Source organism: Oncorhynchus kisutch, linkage group LG22, assembly GCF_002021735.2.
Source record: "Oncorhynchus kisutch isolate 150728-3 linkage group LG22, Okis_V2, whole genome shotgun sequence".
Taxonomy (NCBI): Eukaryota; Metazoa; Chordata; class Actinopteri; order Salmoniformes; family Salmonidae; genus Oncorhynchus; species Oncorhynchus kisutch.
The window spans coordinates 28,665,820-28,690,159 of record NC_034195.2 but is presented as its reverse complement, the minus strand read 5'-3'; the positions used below and the strand labels follow the sequence as shown (position 1 = coordinate 28,690,159).

Here is a 24,340-nt window from a genome sequence, read left to right as displayed (position 1 = left end):
CTGCGTGCCTGCATGTGTGTGTGATGGAAGGTGAGGTGAGGAGAGCTGGGTAGAGGTCATGTCTGTGTGTGTGATGGAAGGTGAGGTGAGCAGAGCTGGGTAGAGGTCATGTCTGTGTGTGTGATGGAAGGTGAGGTGAGGAGAGCTGGGTAGAGGTCATGTCTGTGTGTGTCAGTGTGGTTGGTGTGTGTTCTGTGTGAGAAGGAAGTAATTGAGCCTCTTCTTCTGCCTGCCTAAGAGCGTCTCAGCAGGGCTTTGTCGCTGTCACCTTAGCAACTGGCCTCTCTGCTGCAGGACCCCACCCTCTCTGTTCTGCAGAGAATCTATAGTATGAAATATTTATGGTGCATGTTGTCGACCAGAGCAGAGCAGACCCTCTCTCCGGCCCAGGAGAGTGAGCCTAGCTCCCAGGCTCAGATCAGGGGGAGCTCCCTCCCCATGCCCACACCATGCAGCATGTTTTCATGTGGAGCCTGTCATGTCTCTGTGAGCCACCGCCACTCTGATGCTTGTGTCAGCAGCATGGCTATTTGCTCTGTCACTCGCTGTGCTATTTATGGGAACCCGTGAGGTCGCAAGGAGGGTGGCAGTGAGTGGGAGAGGTTTTCAGCAACAAAAAAGACAAGCACGACTGCAGAAGCACCATTCTGCTGTTAACAATGTATTGAATTATTTACATTTTAGTAGACACTTATCCAGAGCGACTTACAGTAGTGAGTGCAAACATTTTCATTCGTACTGGTCCCCCGTGGGAATCGAACACACAAGCCTGGCGCTGCAAGTGCCATGCTCTAACAACTGAGCCACACAGGACTATCAATACAACACAAAAAGACATGGATAATTCTGATCTCCTTGTTATTTGCAACACACTTAAGTACTAAAGTACATAGCTACAGTACATCCTTCTGACTACAATAAAATGTGTTGTTTTTTACTGCTGCAGATCCCTGGAGTTGTTCTTCGCCAGCAGTCAGAATAATAAACTCCTATATGGGGAGCCTCCCAAATCCCCCAGGGCCAGCCGTAAGTTTTCCTCCCCCCCTCCCCTGGCCATCACCAAGACATCGTCCCCCAACCGCCGCCGTAAACTCTCCCTCAACATCCCCATCATCACTGGGGGCAAGGCTCTGGACCTGGCCGCCCTTAGCTGCTCCTCCAACGGCTATGCAAGCATGTACTCCTCCATGTCCCCCTTCAGCAAGACCACCCTGGACATCAATAAGCTTTATGTCACCAGCCCCATCACCAGTAAGATCCCTGACGAGGTAGAAGGCAAGACAGACAAGGCAGAGGAGACCATTGTGTCTAAACAAGGTAATCCAGCTAAGGGGCAGTGTGTGTGTGTGTGTGTGTGGGGGGGGGGGTGTTATGTCCTTATTGGTGCTTCTTAAAAGGAATATAGCGCAGGATTTGAATCATGACGTGTCTAGAAAGTGGTATGTACTGACCTGTTTTGCACTTGGTGTACTGTAGATATTTCAGTTCCGGAGGAAAGTGACATTGACCAAAACCAGAGCGATGACGCAGACCCAGAAACGTCTCCTATCAAGTCGCCAACCACCCCCAAAAACTTGAAATGCAAAAACTCTTCAGGTACATTGTGTCCCAGACTGCACAGTGGTGTCATTATCACTCAGTGCCATGATACCAGAGCACCTGGATCACATGCTGGCATGCCACCTGCGTCCTCCCCTCAGCCAAAATGCCATATTTATCAAGAACTCAAATATGCTCTCCTGTTTTACATGGGAAACAGAGTCAGAATTAAGAAATCAAAGCACCCATTTTCATTGTTACTTTTATATGCATTTTCCCTATTTATGTTATATCCTCTATCTCTGTCTTAGAAATAGAAATAGAAATAGTCAAACATGATAGAGATAAAGTATTTTCTACGCCTATTCAATTGTCAATGTGCATACACTCAAAGAATGCTAAACTTTGTGTTCAATGAACTCCGCCACACAAGATAAAATTCATGCAGACTGTAATTTCGTGGCGAGAATAAGAACATGCTGGGAAAGCCAGCTCTAGGAATGAGTAGGTGTTGGGGATACTTGTGTCATAGCAACTACAGCATGAGTGTGTTTCCCAGCCTGCCGCCCCCGGTAACGAGATTGTTTTAGTACAAAACAGTCAGTGAAGAAGGCTTTTGTTGTCTGTCCCAGCTCCAGGCACGTACACAGACCAAATCAAATAAAATGTTTAACTTGTCACATGCGCCGAATACAACAAGTGTAGACCTTATGGTGAAATGTTTACTTACAAGCCCTTAACTAACAATGCAGAGTAGGAAAATATTTGCTAAATAAACAAAAGTAAAAAAGTTACACAATAAAATAACAACAACGAGGCTATATATGAGGGGTACCGGTACCGAGTCAATGTGCCGGGGTATGGGTTAGTCGAAGTAATTGAGGTCATATGTACGTGTAGGTAGGGCTAAAGGGACCATGCATAGATAATAAACAGAGAACAGCAGCAGCGTAAAAAAGGGGGTCAATGTAAATAGTCCGGGTAGCTATTTGATTAACTGTTCAGCAGTCTTATGCCTTGGGAGTAGAACCTTTAAAGGAGCCTTTTAGTCCTAGACTTGGCGCTCCGGTACCGTTTGCCATGCGGTAGCAGAGAGAACAGTCTATGACTTGGGTGGCTGGTGTCTTGGACAATTTTTAGGGCCTTCCTCTGACAACGCCTGGTTTAGAGGTCTTGGATGGCAGGAAGCTTAGCCACAGTGATGTACTGGGCCGTATGCACTACCCTCTGTAACGCCTCGCAAGCGGATGCCGAGCAGTTGCCATACCAGGCAGTGATGCAACCAGTAAGGATGCTCTCGATGGTGCAGCTGTAGAACATTTTGAGGATCTGAGGACTCATGGCAAATATTTTCATTCTCCTGAGGTGGATTTAAGTGTTGTCGTGCCCTCTTCACGACTGTCTTGATGAGTTTGGACCATGATAGTTTGTTGGTGATGTGGACACCAAGGAACTTAAAGCCCTCAACCTGCTCGAAGCCCTCAATTTGAGGGAGAGGTTGTTGTCCTGGCACCACACTGACAGGTCTCTGACCTCCTCCCTATAGGCTGTCTCATCGTTGTTGGTGACCAGGCCTACCATCGTTGTGTCGTCAGCAAACTTAATGACGGTGTTGGAGTAATGCATGGCCACGCAGTCGTGGGTAGACAGGGAGTACAGGAGGGGACTAAGCATGCACCTCTGAGGGGCCCCCGTGTTGAGGATCAGCGTGGCAGATGTGTTGTTGCCTACCCTCACCACCTGGGGGCAGCCTGTCAGGAAGTCTAGGATCCAGTTGCAGAGGGAGGTGTTTAGTCCCAGGGTCCTTAGCTGAGTGATGAGCTTTGAGGGCACTATGTTGATGAACGTATTATAGTCAATGAACAGCATTCTCATGTTCCTTTTGTTCAGGTGGTAAAGGGCAGTGTGGAGTGCAATACAGATTGCGTCATCTGTGGATCTGTTGGGGCTGTATGAGAATTGGAGTGGGTCTAGGGTTTCTGGGATGATGGTGTTGATGTGAGACATGACCAGCCTTTCAAAGCACTTCATGGCTACATATGTGAGTGCTATGGTTTGGTAGTCATTTAGGCAGGTTACCTTGGTGTTCTTGGGCACAGGGACTATGGTGGTCTGCTTGGAACATATAGGTATTATAGACTTGGTCAGGGAGAGGTTGAAAATGTCAGTGAAGACACTTTCCAGTTGGTCAGCGCATGCTCTGAGCACACATCCTGGTAATCCGTCAGGCCCTGTGGCCTTGTGAATGTTGACCTGTTTCAAGTTCTTACTCACATTGGCGACAGAGAGCTTGATCACACAGTCGTCCGGAACAACTTGTGCTCTCATGCATGCTTCAGTGTTTCTTGACTCGAAATACGCATAGAAGTGATTTAGCTTGACTGGTAGGCTTGTGTCACTGGGCAGCTCGCAGCTCGGCTTCCCTTTGTAATGTGTAAGAGTTTGCAAGCCCTGCCATATCCGACAAGCGTCTGAGCCGATGTAGTAAGATTCAATCTTCGTCCTGTATTAACGCTTTGCCTGTTACATGGTTCGTCAGAGGGCATAGTGAGATTTCTTATAAGTGTCCGGATTAGTGTCCCGCTCCTTGAAAGCCTGTAATCCATGGCTTCTGGTACGTACGAACACTGTGGGGACAATGTCATTGATGTATTTATTAATGAAGCCATTTACTCATATGGTATACTCCTCAATGCCAACGGATGTTTCCCGCAACATTTTCCAGTCTGTGCCAGCAAAACGGTCATGTAGCTTAGTATCTGCGTCATCTGACCACTTCCATATTGAGCGAGTCACTGGTACTTCCTGCTCTAGTTTATGCTTGTAAGCAGGAATCAGGAGGATAGAGTTATGGTCAGATTTGCTAAATGCAGGGCGAAGGAGAGATTTGTACAGGTCTCTGTGTGTGGAGTAAAGGTGGTCTAGAGTTTTTTTCCCCTCTGGTTGCACATGTGACATGCTGATAGATATTAGGTAAAACAGATTTAAGTTTTCCTACATTAAAGTCCCCGGCCACAAGGAGCGCCACTTCTGGATGAGCATTTACTTGTTTGCTTATGGCCTTATACAGCTCGTTGAGTGCAGTTCCGAGTGCCAGCATTGGTTTGTAGTGGGAAATAGACAGCTGCAAAAATATAGATGAAAACACTCTCGTTAAAAAGTGAGGTTTACAGCTTGTCATGAGGTACTCTACCTCAGGCAGGCAAAAACTTGAGGCTTCCTTAATATTAGAGATCGCGCACCAGCTGTTATTGACAAATAGACACAGACCACCACCCCTCGTCTTACCGGTAGCTGTCCGGTAGCTGTTCTGTCTTGCCAATGCACTGAAAACCCAGCCAACTGTATATTATCCATGTCGTCGTTCAGCCACGACTCGGTGAAACATAAGATATCAGTTTTTAATGTCCCGTTGGTAGGATAGTCTCGAATGGAGCTTATCTAGTTCATTTTCCAATAGCCAATAGGATGGATGGTAGAGGCGGGTTACCCACTCACTGACGAATTCTCAAGGCACCCAGATCTGCGGCCCCTGTATCAGGGTCTCCTCTTCATGTGAATGACGGGGATTTGGTTCTGGGAGCCGCAGTAAATCCTTTGCATCTGACTCAAAAAAAGGTGAGTAATCACTGTTCTGATATCCAGAAGCTCTTTTCGGTCATAAGACAGTGGCAGAAACATTATGTACAAAATAAGTTACAAACATGAAAAAACAATATTAGTACAATTGGTATGGAGCCCATAAAACTTCAGCCATCCCCTCCGGTCTAAGGCTCTACCTGTGCAGAGCACATGCTCCTTCCATTCGCCAAAGTGCTTTTTTGGGTTGTGGTATAATTCCCCCACAAAAGTTTTTGTATACCTTTGTTGTTCAGAACCCACTGCCCTCAAGTCGTCAAGTTCGCCACCACTCACACCGTCCGTTGGTTGAGTCTTGAACCAGAATCTGTCTTTACAGGACATGTTGAATATGACAATTCTCTTTCAAGCCCAGGAAGCCATTCACCAACTTTTCCAGCTTAATGTCAAAATACAGTCGGTACTTACCAACTGTAGTTTTACTGAGCAGCTATTGCTGCTATTCTGGCATGCACTTGAAAAAAAAAGTTGAAGTTACAGGCAACCGAAAAATTGCCTTGTCTGGAAATGTAGATTAAGTACTCTACCCTGCACCGTAGATACTGCTGCCCTAGGTCCATAGTCATTGAACACTGATGTTTACATACCGTTTCACCCACATCATATGTACACTGAAAAAAAAAAATCAAAAGATTTTACCGACTTACAGTTAAGGAAATCAGTCGATTGGAATGAATTGGTCTCACGGTCACACAGGTGAAGAAGCCGGATGTGGAGGTCCAGCTCTCGTGTCGTTATTTATTTAAGCTCATGAAACACTTTACATGTTGAGTTTATATTTTTTCAGTACACACACACACACACACACACACACACACACACACACACACACACACACACACACACACACACACACACACACACACACACACACACACACACACACAGTCTAACCAAGGCTCAGCCTATATAACTACTGCAGTACACCTTTTCTATTAATATACTGTCCATACTAGCTAGACACACCATCATATACATATTCCGGACTGAGACGGAATATGTATATATTGTATTTGTGTATTGTTGTTACGTATATGCAGGGAGTCACGAAGCAGTTGCCAAACATTTAAAAATCAACATTACAAAAATACAAAACAGGAGAAGCATACTGAACGTAACCAAAACTGCCTAAAGACTCTATGAAGGGAGAATAATCAGAGTGGTGATGAAGTCCATGTGTGCAATGTAGGTTGTCAGGACCGGTGGTTAGTAGACTGGCGACGTCGACCGCCAGAGAGAGCAGGTGACAGTACCCCCAAGAGCACTCCTCAGGACCATACCCTTCCCAGTCCACCAAGTACTGGAGCCGACGCCCACGACGTCAGGAGTCCAGAAGGGACCTAACAGCATAGGCGGGTGTCCCCTCGATGTACAGGGGAGGGAGGGGTGTCGCTGGAGATGGCAGCAGCCAAGAACCACCAGCCTGAGGGCAACATGAAAGGAGGGTGAGATCTGGATGATAGGTTACCTCATTGACCCTCCGGAGGACCTTGATGGGCCCCACAAACCGGGGTCAAAGCTTCCACCAGGGCAGGTAGAGCGGGAAGTTTCCGGTTGAGAGCAAGATGCGATCACCAGGATGGAACACGGGAGCCTCACTGATCCTGATGCCAGAACCATTCATCTACTGAAGGGGCATCTGTCTGGCATGGAGTCCACAGAGTCAGGGTCGACTGACATCCCAGGACGCACTGGAAGGGAGTCAGCCCGGTGGAGGAGTGACGAAGTGAGTTCTGGGCATATTCCGCCCAGGGAAGTAACCGGACCCACTCCACCTGTCGGTCCTGGCAGTGTCTCCTTAGGAACCTCCCTAGCTCCTTGTTGGTCTTTTTAAATCAAATCAAATTTTATTTGTCACATACACATGGTTAGCAGATGTTAATGCGAGTGTAGCGAAATGCTTGTGCTTCTAGTTCCGACAATGCAGTAATAACCAACAAGTAATCTAACTAACAATTCCAAAACTACTGTCTTATACACACAAGTGTAAGGGGATAAAGAATATGTACATAAAGATATATGAATGAGTGATGGTACAGAGCGGCATAGGCAAGATACAGTAGATGGTATCGAGTACAGTATATACATATGAGATGAGTATGTAAACAAAGTGGCATAGTTAAAGTGGCTAGTGATACATGTATTACATAAAGATGCAGTAGATGATATAGAGTACAGTATATACGTATACATATGAGATGAATAATGTAGGGTATGTAAACATTATATTAGGTAGCATTGTTTAAAGTGGCTAGTGATATATTTTACATAATTTCCCATCAATTCCCATTATTAAAGTGGCTGGAGTTGAGTCAGTGTGTTGGCAGCAGCCACTCAATGTTAGTGGTGGCTGTTTAACAGTCTGATGGCCTTGAGATAGAAGCTGTTTTTCAGTCTCTCGGCCCTAGCTTTGATGCACCTGTCTTGACCTCGCCTTCTGGATGATAGTGGGGTGAACAGGCAGTGGCTCGGGTGGTTGTTGTCCTTGATGATCTTTATGGCCTTCCTGTAACATCGGGTGGTGTAGGTGTCCTGGAGGGCAGGTAGTTTGCCCCCCGGTGATGCGTTGTGCAGACCTCACTACCCTCTGGAGAGCCTTACGGTTGTGGGCGGAGCAGTTGCCTGGTACAGGTGATACAGCCTGCCAGGATGCTCTCGATTGTGCATCTGTAGAAGTTTGTGAGTGCTTTTGGTGACAAGCCGAATTTCTTCAGCCTCCTGAGGTTGAAGAGGCGCTGCTGCGCCTTCTTCACGATGCTGTCCGTGTGGGTGGACCAATTCAGTTTGTCTGTGATGTGTATGCCGAGGAACTTAAAACTTGCTACCCTCTCCACTACTGTTCCATCAATGTGGATAGGGGGGTGTTCCCTCTGCTGTTTCCTGAAGTCCACAATCATCTCCTTAGTTTTGTTGACGTTGAGTGTGAGGTTATTTTCCTGACACCACACTCCGAGGGCCCTCACCTCCTCCCTGTAGGCCGTCTTGTCGTTGTTGGTAATCAAGCCTACCACTGTTGTGTCGTCCGCAAACTTGATGATTAAGTTGGAGGCGTGCGTGGCCACGCAGTCGTGGGTGAACAGGGAGTACAGGAGAGGGCTCAGAACGAACCCTTGTGGGGCCCCAGTGTTGAGGATCAGCGGGGTGGAGATGTTGTTGCCTACCCTCACCACCTGGGGGCGGCCCGTCAGGAAGTCCAGTACCCAGTTGCACAGGGCGGGGTCGAGACCCAGGGTCTCGAGCTTGATGACGAGCTTGGAGGGTACTATGGTGTTAAATGCCGAGCTGTAGTCGATGAACAGCATTCTCACATAGGTATTCCTCTTGTCCAGGTGGGTTAGGGCAGTATGCAGTGTGGTTGAGATTGCATCTTCAGTGGACCTATTTGGACCTAGTCTCTCAAAGCACTTCATGATGACGGAAGTGAGTGCTACGGGGCGGTAGTCGTTTAGCTCAGTTACCTTAGCTTTCTTGGGAACAGGAACAATGGTGGCCCTCTTGAAGCATATGGGAACAGCAGACTGGGATAGGGATTGATTGAATATGTCCGTAAACACACCAGCCAGCTGGTCTGCGCATGCTCTGAGGGCGCGGCTGGGGATGCCGTCTGGGCCTGCAGCCTTGCGAGGGTTAACACTTTTAAATGTTTTACTCACCTCGGCTGCAGTGAAGGAGAGGCCGCATGTTTTGGTTGCAGGCCGTGTCAGTGGCACTGTATTGTCCTCAAAGCGGGCAAAAAAGTTATTTAGTCTGCCTAGGAGCAAGACATCCGGGTCCGTGACGGGGCTGGTTTTCTTTTTGTAATCCGTGATTGACTGTAGACCCTGCCACATACCTCTTGTGTCTGAGCCGTTGAATTGAGTTTCTACTTTGTCTCTATACTGACGCTTAGCTTGTTTGATTGCCTTGCTGAGGGAATAGCTACACTGTTTGTATTCGGTCATATTTCCGGTCACCTTGCCCTGATTAAAAGCAGTGGTTCGCGCTTTCAGTTTCACGTGAATGCTGCCATCAATCCACGGTTTCTGGTTTGGGAATGTTTTAATCGTTGATATGGGAATGACATCTTCAACGCACGTTCTAATGAACTCGTACACCGAATCAGCGTATTCGTCAATATTGTTGTCTGACGCAATACGAAACATATCCCAGTCCACGTGATGGAAGCAGTCTTGGAGTGTGGAATCAGATTGGTCGGACCAGCGTTGAACAGACCTCAGCGTGGGAGCTTCTTGTTTTAGTTTCTGTCTGTAGGCAGGGATCAACAAAATGGAGTCGTGGTCAGCTTTTCCGAAAAGCTTTTCCGTTCTCCACCTGCCCGTTAGACTGTGGCCGATACCCAGATGCGAGGCTGACCGCGGCCCCCCAGCTTCTCCATAAAACGCAACATGAATTGTAGACCACGGTTGGAAATTTCATAGTGCCGGAAAACCTGCTGGACTAGTGCCTCGGTGACATGGAGAGTGTTAGGTAGACCAGAGAGGGATAAAACAGGATTTAGAGAATCTGTCAACAACCAGAATAGTGGTAAAACCCATCGGAAAGGAGATACTTTAAAGAGTCTATGGACAGATGTGACCAAGGCTGCTGAAGCACAGGAAGGTGAAGTAGTTTCCCTGCTGGAGCATGCTGGGAACATTTAAATTGAGTACATGACTTGACATAGTGGGTGACGTCCTGCACCAAAGTGGATCACCAGTATTTATTGGAAAGCGATTGGGTGGTGTGGGTGATATCTGGGTGTCCATAGGCGAGGGATGTGTGCCCAGATCAACAGCCAATCTCTCACCAACGTGGGGACATAGATGCCCTCCCTCTCCAGACCCTGGCAGATATTCACATCTATGTCCCAAAACAGAGGGCCAACGATACGGTAGGACCGATTGATGGGCTGGAGGACACTCACATGGCCCTCCACCAATGTGGAACCACAGGGTGCGGGAAAGCAGGTGCTCTGGTGATTGTCATCTTTGACCAGGAGATGGTTGGGTTATGAAGTTGGAGCCACAGGAGGCCGAGAATGACTTTGTGTACGGGTCAACGATGAGTGATGAGGAAGGAAAAGCTTTCCTTGTGCTTGGGTCCCACGGTGAGGGTGAGTGGTGCTGTGGCGTGCGTAATTATGCCGGATCCCAACGGATGCATATCCAGGATTTGGAAAGGAAAGGCGAGTGGGTATGAAGATAAGTTCAGGGAGGATGCGAGGGCCTGGTCGATAAAGTTCCCCACGGCACCGGAGTCCACTAGAGCTGTAGAAACAACCCTTGAGGGACAGCCAGCAAAATGGGAACCAGAAAGGGTTTGGCGGAGAATGATAATTGAATACTAACGCCTACCCTGGGAGACAGAAGGTCATGGGGCTGTTCTAGTGGACCCCAGCCTGGAAAGCGCCGGACACCACTGAAGCTGGTGCCTCCTCCTAGCCGCAATGGGAACAGAGCATCAGCTGTCTCCGGCGACTCCACTCTGCTGTGGAGATGTGTGGCCCGTACCTTCATGGGTTCATGTACAGGTGCATTGATCTGGGAGCTGCTCTGACAGCTGGTGCTTAAAGCTAGTGAGGGAGATGTGAGTCTCCAGCTTTAGAGATTTTTGCAATTTGTTCCAGTCATGGGCAGCAGAGAACTGGAAGGAAAGATGACCAAAGGAGGAATTGGCTTTGGGGGTGACCAGTGAGATATACCTGCTGGAGCGCGTGCTACGAGTGGGTGCTGCTATGGTGACCAGTGAGCTGAGATAAAGCGGGGCTTTACCAAGCAGAGACTTGTAGATAACCTGTAGCCAGTGGGTTTGGCGACGAGTATAAAGCGAGGGCCAACCAACGAGAGCGTACAAGTCACAATGGTGGGTAGTGTATGGGGCTTTGGTGACAAAACGGATGGCACTGTGATAGATTGCATCCAGTTTGTTGAGTAGAGTGTTAGAGGCTATTTTATAGATGACATCACCAACGTCGAGGATCGGTAGGATGGTCAGTTTTACAAGGGTATGTTTGGCAGCATGAGTGAAGGATGCTTTGTTGCGATATAGGAAGCTGATTCTAGATTTAATTTTGGATTGGAGATGCTGAATGTGAGTCTGGAAGGAGAGTTTACAGTCTAACCAGACACCCAGGTATTTGTAGTTGTCCACGTATTCTAAGTCAGAGCCGTCCAGAGTAGTGATGCTGGACCGGCTAGCAGGTGTGGGCAGTGATCGATTGAATAGCATGCATTTAGTTTTGCTTGCGTTTAAGAGCAGTTGGAGGCCACGGAAGGAGAGTTGTATGGCATTGAAGCTCGTCTGGGGGTTAGTTAACACAGTGTCCAAAGAAGGCCCAGAAGTATACAGAATGGTGTCGTCTACGTAGAGGTGGATCAGAGAATCACCAGCAGCAAGAGCAACATCATTTTTGTATACAGAAAAGAGAGTCGGCCCGAGAATTGAACCCTGTGGCACACCCATAGAGACTGTCAGAGTTCCGGACAACAGGCCCTCCGATTTGACACACTGAACTCTATCAGAGAAGTAGTTTAGGTAAATTAGGCGAGACAATCATTTGAGAAACCAAGCTGTCGAGTCTGCCAATAAGAATGTTGTGATTGACAGAGTCTAATGCCTTGGTCAGGTCGATGAATACTGCTGCACAGTAATGTCTCTTATTGATGGTGGTTATGATGTAGTTTTGAACCTTGAGCGTGGCTGAGGTGCACCCATGATTCAAAATGGTCAGTAATCTGTTTGTTAACTTGACTTTCGAAGACCTTAGAGATGCAGGGTAGGATAGATATAGGTCTGTAGCAGTTTGGGTCTCGAGTGTCACCCCCTTTGAAGAGGGGGATGACCGTGGCAGCTTTCCAATCTTTGGGAATCTCAGACGATACAAAAGAGAGGTTGAACAGGCTAGTGATAGGGGTTGCAACAATTTCGGCAGATCATTTTAGAAAGAGAGGGTCCAGATTGTCTAGCCCGGCTGATTTGTAGGGGTCCAGATTTTGCAGCTCTTTCAGAACATCAGCTATCTGGATTTGGGTAAAGGAGAAAATGTGGGGGCTTTGGCGGGTTGCTGTGGAGGGTGCCGGGCAGTTGACCGGGGTAGGGGTAGCCATGTGGAAAGCATGGCCAGCCGTTAGGAAATGCTTATTGAAATTCTCAATTATAGTGGATTTATCGGTGGTGACAGTGTTTCCTAGCCTCAGTGCAGTGAGCAGCTGGGAGGAGGTGCTCTTATTCTCCATGGACTATTCTCCATACAGTGTCTCAGATTTTTTTTTAGTTAGTACTGCAGGATGCAAATTTCTGTTTGAAAAGGCTTGCCTTAGCTTTTCTAGCTGCCTGTGTATATTTGTTCCTAACTTCCCTGAAAAGTTGCATATGACGAGGGCTATTCGATGCTAATGCAGAACACCACAGGATATTTTTGTGCTGGTCAAGGGCAGACAGGTCTGGAGTGAACCAAGGACTATATCTATTCCTAGTTCTACATTTTTTGAGAGGGGCATGCTTATTTAAGATGGTGAGGAAGGCAATTTTAAAGAATAGCCAGGCATCATCTACTGACGGGATGAGGTCAATGTCATTCCAGGATACCCCGGCCAGGTCGATTAGAAAGGCCTGCTTGCAGAAGTGTTTCAGGGAGCGTTTGACAGTGATGTGGGGTGGTTGTTTGCTCGCAGACCCATTACGGATGCAGGCAATGAGGCAGTGATCGCTGAGATCTTGATTGAAAACAGCAGAGGTGTATTTGGAGGGCGAGTTAGTTAGGATGACATCTATGAGGGTGCCCGTGTCTACTGATTTGGGGTTGTACCTGGTAGGTTCCTTGATAATTTGTGTGAGATTGAGGGCATCAAGCTTAGATTGTAGGATGGCCGGGGTGTTAAGCATGTCTCAGTTTAGGTCACCTAGTAGCACGAGCTCACAAGATAGATGGGGGGCAATCGATTCACATATGGTATCGAGGGCACAGCTGGGGGCAGAGGGAGGTCTATAGCAAGCGGCAACAGTGAGAGACTTGTTTCTGGAAAGGTGACTTTTTAGAAGTAGCAGCTCAAATTGTTTGGGTACAGACTTAGATAGCCTGCAGAGTTCTGTATTACTATCTTTGCAGTAGATTGCAACACCGCGCCCTTTGGCAGTTCTATCTTGGCAGAAAACGTTATAGTTAGCGATGGAGATTTCAGGGTTTTTGGATGTTTTCCTAAGCCAGGATTCAGACATGGTTAAGACATCTGGGTTGGCAGAGTGTGCTAAAGCAGTGAGTAAAACAAACTTAGGGAGTAGGGTTCTAATGTTAACATGCACGAAACCAAGGCTTTTACGGTTACAGAAATCAGCAAATGAGAGCAGCTGGGGAGTGGGAGTGGAGCTAGGCGCTGCAGGGCCTGGATTCACCTCTACATCACCAGAGGAACAGAGGAGATGTAGGATAAGGGTACGGCTAAAGGTTATACGAACTGACCGCCAGCACGTTCGGAACAGAGAGTAAAAGGAGCAAGTTTCTGGGCACGATAGCATAGATTCAAGGCATAGTGTACAGACAAAGGTAAGGTAGGATGTGAGTACATTGGAGGTAAACCTAGGCATTGAGTAATGATGAGATATAGTCTCTAGAGATGTTTAAACCAGGTGATGTCATCACATATGTAGGAGGTGGAACAATATGGTTGGTTAAGGCATATTGAGCAAGGCTAGAGGCTCTACAGTGAAATAAGACAGTAATCACTAACCAGGACAGTAATGGATGAGGCATATTGATATTAGAGAGAGGCATGCGTAGCCAAGTGAACATATGGGTCCAGTGAGTGGTTGGGCTGACTGGGGACACGGCGATTCAGACAGTTAGCAGGCCGATGCTAACAAGCTAACAGTTAGTAGGCCGGGGCTAAACAAGCTAGTAATTAGCATGCCGGGTTAGCAAGCAAGCAGTTAGCAGGGGCTAGCAGTTACAGACCGGGCAGGCAAGTTAGCAGTTAGCAGGCCGGGGCCGGCAAGCTAGCAGTTAGTAGACAGGGGCAAGCTAGCAGTTAGCAGGCCGGGGCCAGCAAGCTAGCAGTTAGTAGCCTGGGGCAAGCTAGTAGTTAGCAGGCCGGGTTAGCAACCAAGCAGTTAGCAGGGGCTAGCAGTTAGCAGACCGGGTTAGCAAGCAAGCGGTTCGCAGGGGCTAGCAGTTAGCAGACCGGGTAGGCAAGCTAGCAGTTAGCAGACCGGGGCCGGCAAGCTAGCAATTAGCAGACCAGGTTAGCAAGCAAGCAGATAGCAGGGGCTAGCAAGTTAGCCTTTGGGGGGCGTCGCGATGGGGGTAAGTCTGTTTTTGCCTCTTCGTGCGGTGACGTCGATAGACCAGTCGTGGAATTAGTAGGGATTCCAAGTAGCTCTAGGTAGCTAGCAGGCCTATCTGGTTAGCAGAATGGGCCTTCAGCGGGCGTCGTGCCTGAGGGTCCTGTTGGAGTCCTCGGACAGATTATGTCGGTATTCCAGTCGTAGGGGATCTGCGGGGTTCCGTGCCCCGTACCAACTGTAGAAGGGGTCCGGATATTGTAGCCCAGGAGTATGCTTCTGCGGTAGCACAGGAGCCCGGACCAGGCTAGCTTCAAGCTAATTGGTGCTTGCTCTGGGATGGAAACGCTAGCCAGGAGTAGTCATCCGGGATTGCGGTTAGATAGTTGGGAAGATCCAGATGAAAATGTTCAGTTTGCGGTAGGAATCTGGGGATAAAAATAATAGGTCCTTTATGCTCTGGTTCGTCACGATGTTCGAACTGGCGAGAGCTTTCCGAGCTGAAGGTCAGCTGACGACCGCTGGCAATGGTTTGCTGACTGATAGCTGGTAGTTGGCTGGCTTGCTTCAGTTGAGGGATTCCAGATCCGAAGTAAATATAAATACTTTAGGAAAAAAAAAGCAGATCCACGCCACATTGGGTGAGGCGGGTTGCAGAGGAGTATTTAGAAGTTGAGGTTTAGCAAAATATTTTTAAAGATATGCGAAGAAAAATATGTAAAACGATATATACAAGGGACAGGACAAAGACGTCTGACTGCTACGCCATCTTGGATTGATGATTGATAGTTGAAGACCGCCATGAACTTATCATAGGAACCCAGCTCCTCCTCTTCCCTCTCCCAGACGACCGTAGCCCACACCCGTCCGGTCAGCAGGGAAATGACCATGGCAACCTTGGACCTCATGTGGTGGGGATTAGGTCTGATAAGCAAAATACAGGGAGCACTGGAGTAGGACGCCACAGCATTTCGATTGAGTACTATCATACTACTCCAGAAGGGACAGTCAGGTGTCGCTGACCATTGTCATGACCTGTGGTAGGAGGCCCTCCGTCAGAGACGGAGAACCTCGCTAAGGGTGTCGAGGCGATGGAGAACACAGAGGACCTCCTTCATGGTCGTACCCAGTAGAGCCAGCTGGTCGTGATGTTGGTACAGTAGATGACCCTGTTCCTCAACCGTCCTCTACAGTTTCCATAATTTCTGAGGCAGTATAGTGTCACGCATACACAGGGAGTCAGGTGCAGAATGTGAGTTTAATCATAATAAAAATAAAAAAAGTTATACAAAACAGGATGAGCATGACCAAAACCAATACTGCCTGATGACTGTGGCTTACTGAGGGCTGTATTAAGGGAGAGTAATCAGGGTGGTGATGAAGACCAGGCGTGCTTAACGATGGGGAGCAGGTGTGTGCAATGATGGTTGCCAGGTGTGCACAATGTGGGTTGCCAGGACCAGAGGTTTGTAAACCAGAAACGTTGAGTACCAGGGGGAGGAATGACAATTGTTTGGTATTACTGCACTGTTGCAGTAATAGCACTGTTGGAGCGAGAAACATAAGCATATGCAAAACATGTGTACAAGTCCAATAGAATTTGATATAGGGTATGTTTTTATAGTTGTTGTATATTTCAGTTATTGATATTTTCTTTATTTAGTGTATTTTAATTCCATTACTAATATTGCAGGAGGTGCAGAGGACGTGAATGCGCACTTGTTCCCAAACAATACTTATTTCCAGGCAAGGCATTTTTTTGGTTGCATGTAACTTTTTATTTAGACTTTTTTTGGGGAGTACGTACATACCATCCGGAATGGCAGTAATGGCTCAGTGAATCTCCATTCTTTGGTAAGTACCGAATGTATGACATTATTCTGCTTGAAAAGCTGGTAAATTGATAATTAACTGGCTACTTCCTGGGCTTAAATGAGAATGCCATATTCAACGTCTCCTTTGTAAACCCCAAATTCTGGTTCAGTTGCATCTGATATGCCCTGTATGTAGCTCACGCACATCCGGTTGCACCTTTTTCCCCAGTCTGCCCTGTACTGAGATTGCTCCTTACTTAAAATATTGCAGTCAATGTGAAGTTTAACTGTCGTACAATGCAGTATAACTGCACTTATTCTGCAATTACTGCGTCCAAAATATCACAGTTGACTGCAGTTACTGCACTTTTACTGCAGTTTCAAAACTGCAATATATTTTTTTAAGGGGTGTTGGGTATCCAAATATGCATAGCTTGAGAGATTTGGTCACCGATTGAGTGTGTGTAGCTAGCTACCTAGTTTAAATATCAACAGTACTGCCACAGCAGCATTACATTTGATAACACTTGATTTAGCCTACATCATAAGCAATATTTGGTCTGGTTGGCTGATACAGGCAGCAGAGAGAAGTAAATCACAATCAGTAAAAGTTATCGAGCTATTTAGATTCATCATCAACATCAATGATCAGCTGATAGCCCACCCTCTTCCATATGTCAATTATGTCTTTAGGAGGCACTGTAACTCAATAGTGTGCAATTGCAGCCTGCAATTCGGGGGGTTCCTGCCTGTGGGCTTTCGGAGCGTTCCTACATGCGCCCCCCTCGAAGCATCCCATTTGTTCCTTCATGAACCCCACCCCTCGTGCACCCTGTTGGTTCTTGCATAAATCAAGCTCCCACCTGCCCTCACCTTTGTTAACAGAACTATGGAAAATAGTACCTGACAGGCAGGGGCAAAGGACACGGTCTACCGGTTTACCGTTAGCTAGCTACAATTGTCACCCTGGCCCTTCTGTGGGGTTTATCGCAGATGGCATCCGTTATCGTGCATTAATGCCACCTGCTGTACTGGAGCACTCCACCTACCACCTGTCCTTACAAAAAAAATTGATCAATAGAACTATAAAGAGGTGTTCCTGCAGATGTAGGAATGCCCACATGCAGGAACGACCCAAGCTGCGTGCCGCAATTGCACCCTTCTCCTGTAACTAGCTTGCTATTTGTGATGAGTGAGTGTGTTGTTGCAGAAATAAATAGGCCTATACCCTATGTTAAATATTTTTTTAATGTTGCTACAGAGCACCTGCCCCTTGCAGGTCTGTGCACGGCGCTGCCCAACTCTTAGGACAAAATGTGTACCAAGTCAAAGGTGAACAGAAACCTGACATAATTTACATTAACAGTACTCAGATCAGGTTTATATAACTCATCATAAAGCTCAACTGATTTGATTAGTTCATTAATCACACAGTAATGTCTGTATATTGTCAGTCAGTGTGCAGACAGTGTGATGAGAAACCAGTACATTTCTCCATTATGCTGATATTGGTGGCTATATTTAGCTACACCCATCTTGAATATCATAGCCTCATGTAAGGTCTCTATGCTCTACTGGGATAGAATGTGGTGCTCTTGGGTTGCTGCCCTCTACTGGAGACAAAATAAATGAACAAATCTGTCCTGTTACACAATATGAATTACACAGCCAAAATAGATCATGCGTTTTGGGGTAAGATCCATTAAGTTGCTAAGCGTCGTCAACAACCTCTTAAATCTCAGTGAGCAGGTTATAGTTGCACCTATTTCCCTCCGGTTCCTATTGAAGTAGTAGTGAGAGACCAATTAAGAGCATTCATTTGATGCAGCTGACACTTTAATGGATATTTTTTGTGGCTGTCCTAGTGCAGTCATAATGTCAGCAGTTCTGTTTTATGGTCTCTCCATTTTATACCTACATTACTTTATTGTAAAGGTATTATACTGCATCAATCAAGTTCACTAAAATGAATCTCATGGCATTTTACAGCCAGTATAACTGTCTCCATATTGTATCTCCCTGTAGAATTCTCCCTGTTTTCCTACAATAATGGCACGGTGATGTCATCGTGCCGCCCTGAGATGGACAACAACAATCGCAGTGCCCTCTCTGCAGCCTCCGCCTTCGCCATTGCCACGGCAGGAGCCAATGAGGGCACGCCCACCAAGGAGAAGTACCGCCGCATGTCCCTGGCTAGCACAGGTACCCAGCGTATTAAACATCAGTTTTGTCCACAATGGAACAATTTGTGTACACCACATTTTCAAAAGCATGAGCTCTTCAATGTCGTTTTTGTTCTCAAGAGAGAAAAAATCTATATGTCATTAAAAATGTAGGTGTGATATTTACATGGCATATTTGATCCATTTTCCCCAGGGTTCCCAACAGACCAGAGGAATGGGGACAAAGAGTTTGTAATCCGAAGGGCTGCAACCAACAGAGTCCTGAATGTTCTGAGGCACTGGGTGTCAAAACACTCTCAGGTAAGTCTTCCAGATACATAGTCATTACTTCTAAGGTCAAATAGTGTCCAGGTTTCCAATCAGTTAACGTGTGTGTGTGTGTGTGTGTGTGTGTGTGGTGACCTCCAAGGACTTTGAGAGTAACACTGAGCTGAAGCTGAAGGTGATAGCCTTCCTGGAGGAAGTGATGCATGACCCGGAGCTGCTGACACAGGAGAGGAAAGCAGCCGCCAACATCATCAGGTACCTACCAGCACTACCGCCGCCTCAGCTTATGAGGCGAAATCTGGACCCTTACATATCAGCTGGGCTAGACAGTCTGGACCCTCTCTTTCTAAAATTATCTGCCGAAATTGTTGCAACCCCTATTACTAGCCTGTTCAACCTCTCTTTCGTATCATCTGAGATTCCCAAAGAATGGAAAGCTGCCGCAGTCATCCCCCTCTTCAAAGGGGGAGACACTCTAGACCCAAACTGCTACAGACATATCTATTCTACCCTGCCTTTCTAAGGTCTTTGAAAGCCAAGTTAACAAACAGATTACCGACCATTTCGAATCTCACCGTACCTTCTCCGCTATGCAATCTGGTTTCAGAGCTGTCATGGGTGCACGTCAGCCACGCTCAAGGTCCTAAACAATATCATAACCGCCATCGATAAGAGACATTACTGTGCAACCGTATTCATCGACCTGGCTAAGGCCTTCGACTCAGTCAATCACCAAATTCTTATTGGCAGATTCAACAGCCTGGGTTTCTTAAATGATTGCCTCGCTTGGTTCCAACTACTTCTCCAGTAGAGTTCAGTATCTCAAATCGGAGGGCCTGTTGTCCGGACCTCTGGCAGTCTCTATGGGTGTGCCACAAGGTTCAATTCTCAGGCTCTTCTCTGTATACATCAATGATGTCGCTCTCGCTCCTGGTGATTCTTTGATCCACCTCTACGCAGACGACACCATTCTGTATACCTCTGGCCCTTCGTTGGACACTGTTAACTAACCTCCAGATGAGCTTCAATGCCATGCAACTCTCTTTCCGTGGCCTCCAACTGCTCTTAAATGCAACTAAAATTAAATGCATGATCTTCAACCAATCGCTGCCCGCACCTGTCCGCCCGTCCAGCATCACTACTCTGGACGGTTCTGACAACTACAAATACCTAGGGGTGTTTGGTTAGACTGTAAACTCTCCTTCCAGACTCACATTAAGCATCTCCAATCCAAAATCAAATGTAGAATCGGCTTCTTATTTCGCAACAAAGCATCCTTCACTCATGCTGCCAAACATACCCTCGTAAAACTGCCCATCCTACCGATTATCGACTTCGGTGATGTCATTTACAAAATAGCGTCCAACACTCTACTCAACAAATTGGATGCAGTCTATCACAGTGCCATTCGTTTTGTCACCAAAGCCCAATATACCACTGCGACCTGTATGCTCTCGTTGGCTGGCCCTCGCTTCATACTCGTCGCCAAACCCACTGGCTCCAGGTCATCTACAAGTCTCTGCTAGGTAAAGCCCCACCTTATCTCAGCTCACTGGTCACCATAGCAGCACCCACCCGTAGCACGTGCTCCAGCAGGTATATCTCACTGGTCACCCCCAAAGCCAATTCTTCCTTTGGCCGCCTCTCCTTCCAGTTCTCTGCTGCCAATAACTGGAACGAACTGCAAAAATCTCTGAAGCTGGAGACTCTTACCCCCCTCACTAGCTTTAAGCACCAGCTGTCAGAGCAGCTCACAGATCACTGCATCTGTCCATAGCTCATCTGTAAATAGCTCATCCAATCTACCTCATCCCCATACTGTATTTATTTATCTTGCTCCTTTGCACAACAGTATCTCAACTTGCACATTCATCTTCTGCACATCCTACCATTCCAGTGTTTAATTGCTACATTGTAATTACTTTGCCACCATGGCCTATTTATTGCCTTGCCTCTCTTATCCTACAGGCACACTCAGTTGTTATTGAATACATGGGTTCTCGCTTCTATAGGGCTTCTATGTACAGAGTAAAGAGAAACACTCACATTATAAATACATACTTGACTCTGTTGTATGGTCTATTAGGACCCTGACACAGGAGGACCCAGGTGACAATCAGATCAGCCTGGAGGAGGTGACACAGCTGGTAAGTGGGATGACTGCACATGTAAATGGCAGTTGAGTCAAAGGAGGACAATCTTTCCTTGACATACATTATGTATGTTAAGTATGTGTCTCAGGAATGTTTGAATATAGTGAAGTAGTTTTCATACCTCATGTCTTGGGAATGGTTACCGGTGATGCTCTGTGTGTGTGCTAGGCGTCAGTAGGAAAGGCGGAAGCGTTTGAGAGCCATTCTGCCCTGGAGATAGCAGAGCAGCTCACCCTACTGGACCACCTGGTCTTTAAGGTCATCCCATATGAGTGAGTGACACAGCTGACGATACACACACACATAACAGTGCATTCGGAAAGTATTCAGTGTTACAGCCTTATTCTAAAATAGGTTAAATAGTTTTTTTCTACAGATAATACCCCATAATGACAAAGAAAATACAGGTTTTTAGAAAATTTAGCAAATTATTGAAATATTACATTTACATAAATATTCAGACCCTTTACTCAGTACTTTGTTGAAGCACCTTTGGTAGTGATTACAGCCTCAGGGTCTTCTTGGGTATGACGCTACAAGCTTGGCACACCTGTATTTGGGGAGTTTCTTCTCTGCAGATCCTCTAAAGCTATGTCTGGTTGGATGAGGAGCATCGCTGCACAGTTATTTTCAGGTCTCTCCAGAGATGTTCGATCAGGTTCAAGACCGGGCTATGGCTGTGCCAATTAAGGACATTCAGAGACTTGTCCCGAAGCCACTCCAGAATTGTCTTGGCTGTGTGTGCTTGGGGTTGTTGTCCTGTTCGAAGGTGACCCTTGCCCCAGTCCTGAGCGCTCTGGAGCAGGTTTTCATCAAGGATCTCTCTGTACTTTGCTCTGTTCATCTTTCCCTCGATCCTGACCGGTCTCCCATTCCCTGCTGCTGAAAAACATCACCACAGCATGATGCTGCCACCACCATGCTTTACCATAGGGATGGTGCCAGGTTTCCTCTAGATGTGACACTTGACATTCAGGCCAAAGAGTTCAATCTTGGTGGCTTCCCGAGTGGCGCAGTGGTCTAAGGCACTGCATCACAGGGATAGCCGTGCCGCTAGAGATTCCGGGTTCGAGTCCAGGCTCTGTCGCAGCCGGGAGACCCATGGGGCAGTGCACAATTAGCCCAGCGTCGTCCGGGTTGGGGAGGGTTTGGCCGGCAGGGATGTCCTTGTCCAATCGTGCAGGCCGGGCGCAGTGCACACTGACAGGGTTGCCAGGTGTACAGTGTTTCCTCTGACACATTGGTGCAGCTGGCTTCTGGGTTAAGTGGGTATTGTGTCAAGAAGCAGTGCGGTTGTGTTTTGGAGGACGAACGGCTCTCGACCTTCGCCTCTCCCGAGTCCGTATGGGAGTTGCAGCCATGAGACAAGACTGTAACTACCAATTGGATACCACAAAATTGTGGAGGAAAAAGGGCAAAAAAATTAATAAAACATCTTATTTCTCATGGTCTGAGAGTCTTTAGGTGCTTTTTGGCAACACTCGTGTGCCTTTTACTGGCTTCCATCTGGCCATTCTACCATAAAGGCCTGATTTGTGGAGTGTTGCAGAGATTGGATGTCCTTCTGGAAGGTCCTCCCATCTCCATAGAGGAACTCTGGAGCTATGTCAGAGTGACCATCGGGTTCTTGATCACCTCTCTGACCAAGGCCCTTCTCCCCTGATTGCTCCGTTTTGACCTGGGAGACAGCTCTCAGTCTTGGTGGTACCAAACTTCTTCCATTTATGAATGATGGAGACCACTGTGTTCTTGGGGACCTCCAATGCTGCAGAATGTTTTTGGAAACATTCCCCAGATCTTTGCCTCGGTACAATCCTGTCTCGGAGCTCTACGGGCAATTCCTTTGAACTCATGGCTTAGTTTTTGCTCTGACATGCACTGTCAGCTGTGGGACCTTTTATATAGACAGATGTGTGCCTTTCCAAATAATGTCCAATCAATTGCATTTACAAGAGGTGGACTCCAATCAAGTTGTAGAAACATCTCAAACAATGGACCGGATCTCAATTTTGAGTCTCATAGCAAAGGGTCTGAATACTTTAGTAAATAAGTTATGTTTTTTTATTTGTAATAAGTGGTTTGCTTTGTCATTATGAGGTATTGTGTGTGTCGATTGAGGAACACGTTTTATTTAATTACATTTCGAATAAGGTTGTAACGTAACAAAAAGTCAAGGGCTCTGCATACTTTCCGAATGCACTGTACAATATGGGACACATAGTGATTTTTAAACAACAACTATGCTGTATTAATGAGAATAAATTGTTTTTCTACTTGATCTTCCAATATTGTTTTACAGAGAGTTCTTTGGTCAAGGCTGGATGAAGAATGACAAGAATGAAAGGACACCATATATCATGAAAACAACAAAGCATTTCAATGATGTATGCAGCCAACAACTCCCATCTCCCAACATAGCACCGCTGTACATTTTCACTTTTCATTACAGTGTGTGGCTTTGGTTGTTATGCATTAGGAACATGGCTATTCCTTGTCTGTCTTGCCTCTGTTAGATCAGTAACCTGATTGCCACTGAGATCCTGCGTTGTGATGATGTGACCACACGGGTGGCGGTGATGGAGAAGTGGGTGGCGGTGGCGGACATCTGCCGCTGTCTCCATAACTACAACGCTGTGCTGGAGATCACCTCCTCCCTCAACCGCAGCTCTGTGTTCCGTCTCAAGAAGACCTGGCTCAAAGTGTCTAAGCAGGTGGCCACATTTCCCACTACACACACCCAGCTCACTGAGGGCTCATAGCCTGGTCCTAGTAATATTACTACACGTTCTATCATTGCACTAGGACCTCAATACACTATTATAAACAGTGTGTTATGACACCTCAGACCTCCATGAATCGTTATTGCTCATTACAGATTACACATCCCTTTAACTATGATTATACTGTACCTGGGTGTTTTCCAAAATAATATTCTTTTAAACAGTATTTTATTTTATCCCTCAGACTAAAACCGTAATTGACAAGCTGCAGAAGTTGGTTTCGTCAGAGGGGAGGTTCAAAAACCTAAGAGAGGCTTTAAAGAAGTGAGTGTTTCTGCTGGTTGTTCTAATAACTACAAAAGCCAATGTGTATCAGACGTTGATGCTGGCCATTCAGGCAGTGGATCGATCAAAGTATTGTCAAATTGGTGACATCCTACTCTTCTGTTTTTCCTTCTAGCTGTGACCCTCCCTGTGTACCATACCTGGGGATGTACCTCACTGATCTGGCTTTCATTGAGGAGGGGACGCCCAATTACACTGAGGACAAATTAGTCAACTTCTCAAAGATGAGGATGGTCAGCGGTCTCTGCTATGTGTAATGTTACAGAGATATTAATGTATTCTATGGCTTTGTATTGTATACATGGCTTCTGTTCTCTCTCTACAGATTTCCCATATCATCAGAGAAATTAGACAATTCCAGCAAACAGCATACAAGATTGATCATCAGCCAATGGTAAACTTTTAAAGCTCTTTCATGCTAACTT

At 46.7% G+C, this 24,340-nt stretch overlaps 1 protein-coding gene across 1 annotated transcript in view; it reads left to right on the top strand.

The window, feature by feature from the left end:
* Positions 1-24,340, top strand: part of rasgrf1 (Ras protein specific guanine nucleotide releasing factor 1) — a 38,829-nt gene that overhangs the window by 12,091 nt on the left and 2,398 nt on the right. The window contains exons 15-26 of the mRNA XM_020457025.2: positions 947-1,317; positions 1,477-1,596; positions 18,273-18,449; positions 18,624-18,730; positions 18,840-18,952; positions 20,784-20,844; positions 21,019-21,122; positions 23,150-23,234; positions 23,364-23,561; positions 23,815-23,894; positions 24,031-24,148; positions 24,241-24,309. Of these exons, the coding sequence (XP_020312614.1) occupies positions 947-1,317; positions 1,477-1,596; positions 18,273-18,449; positions 18,624-18,730; positions 18,840-18,952; positions 20,784-20,844; positions 21,019-21,122; positions 23,150-23,234; positions 23,364-23,561; positions 23,815-23,894; positions 24,031-24,148; positions 24,241-24,309 (1,603 nt within the window). The remainder of the gene's footprint in view (positions 1-946; positions 1,318-1,476; positions 1,597-18,272; positions 18,450-18,623; positions 18,731-18,839; positions 18,953-20,783; positions 20,845-21,018; positions 21,123-23,149; positions 23,235-23,363; positions 23,562-23,814; positions 23,895-24,030; positions 24,149-24,240; positions 24,310-24,340) is intronic.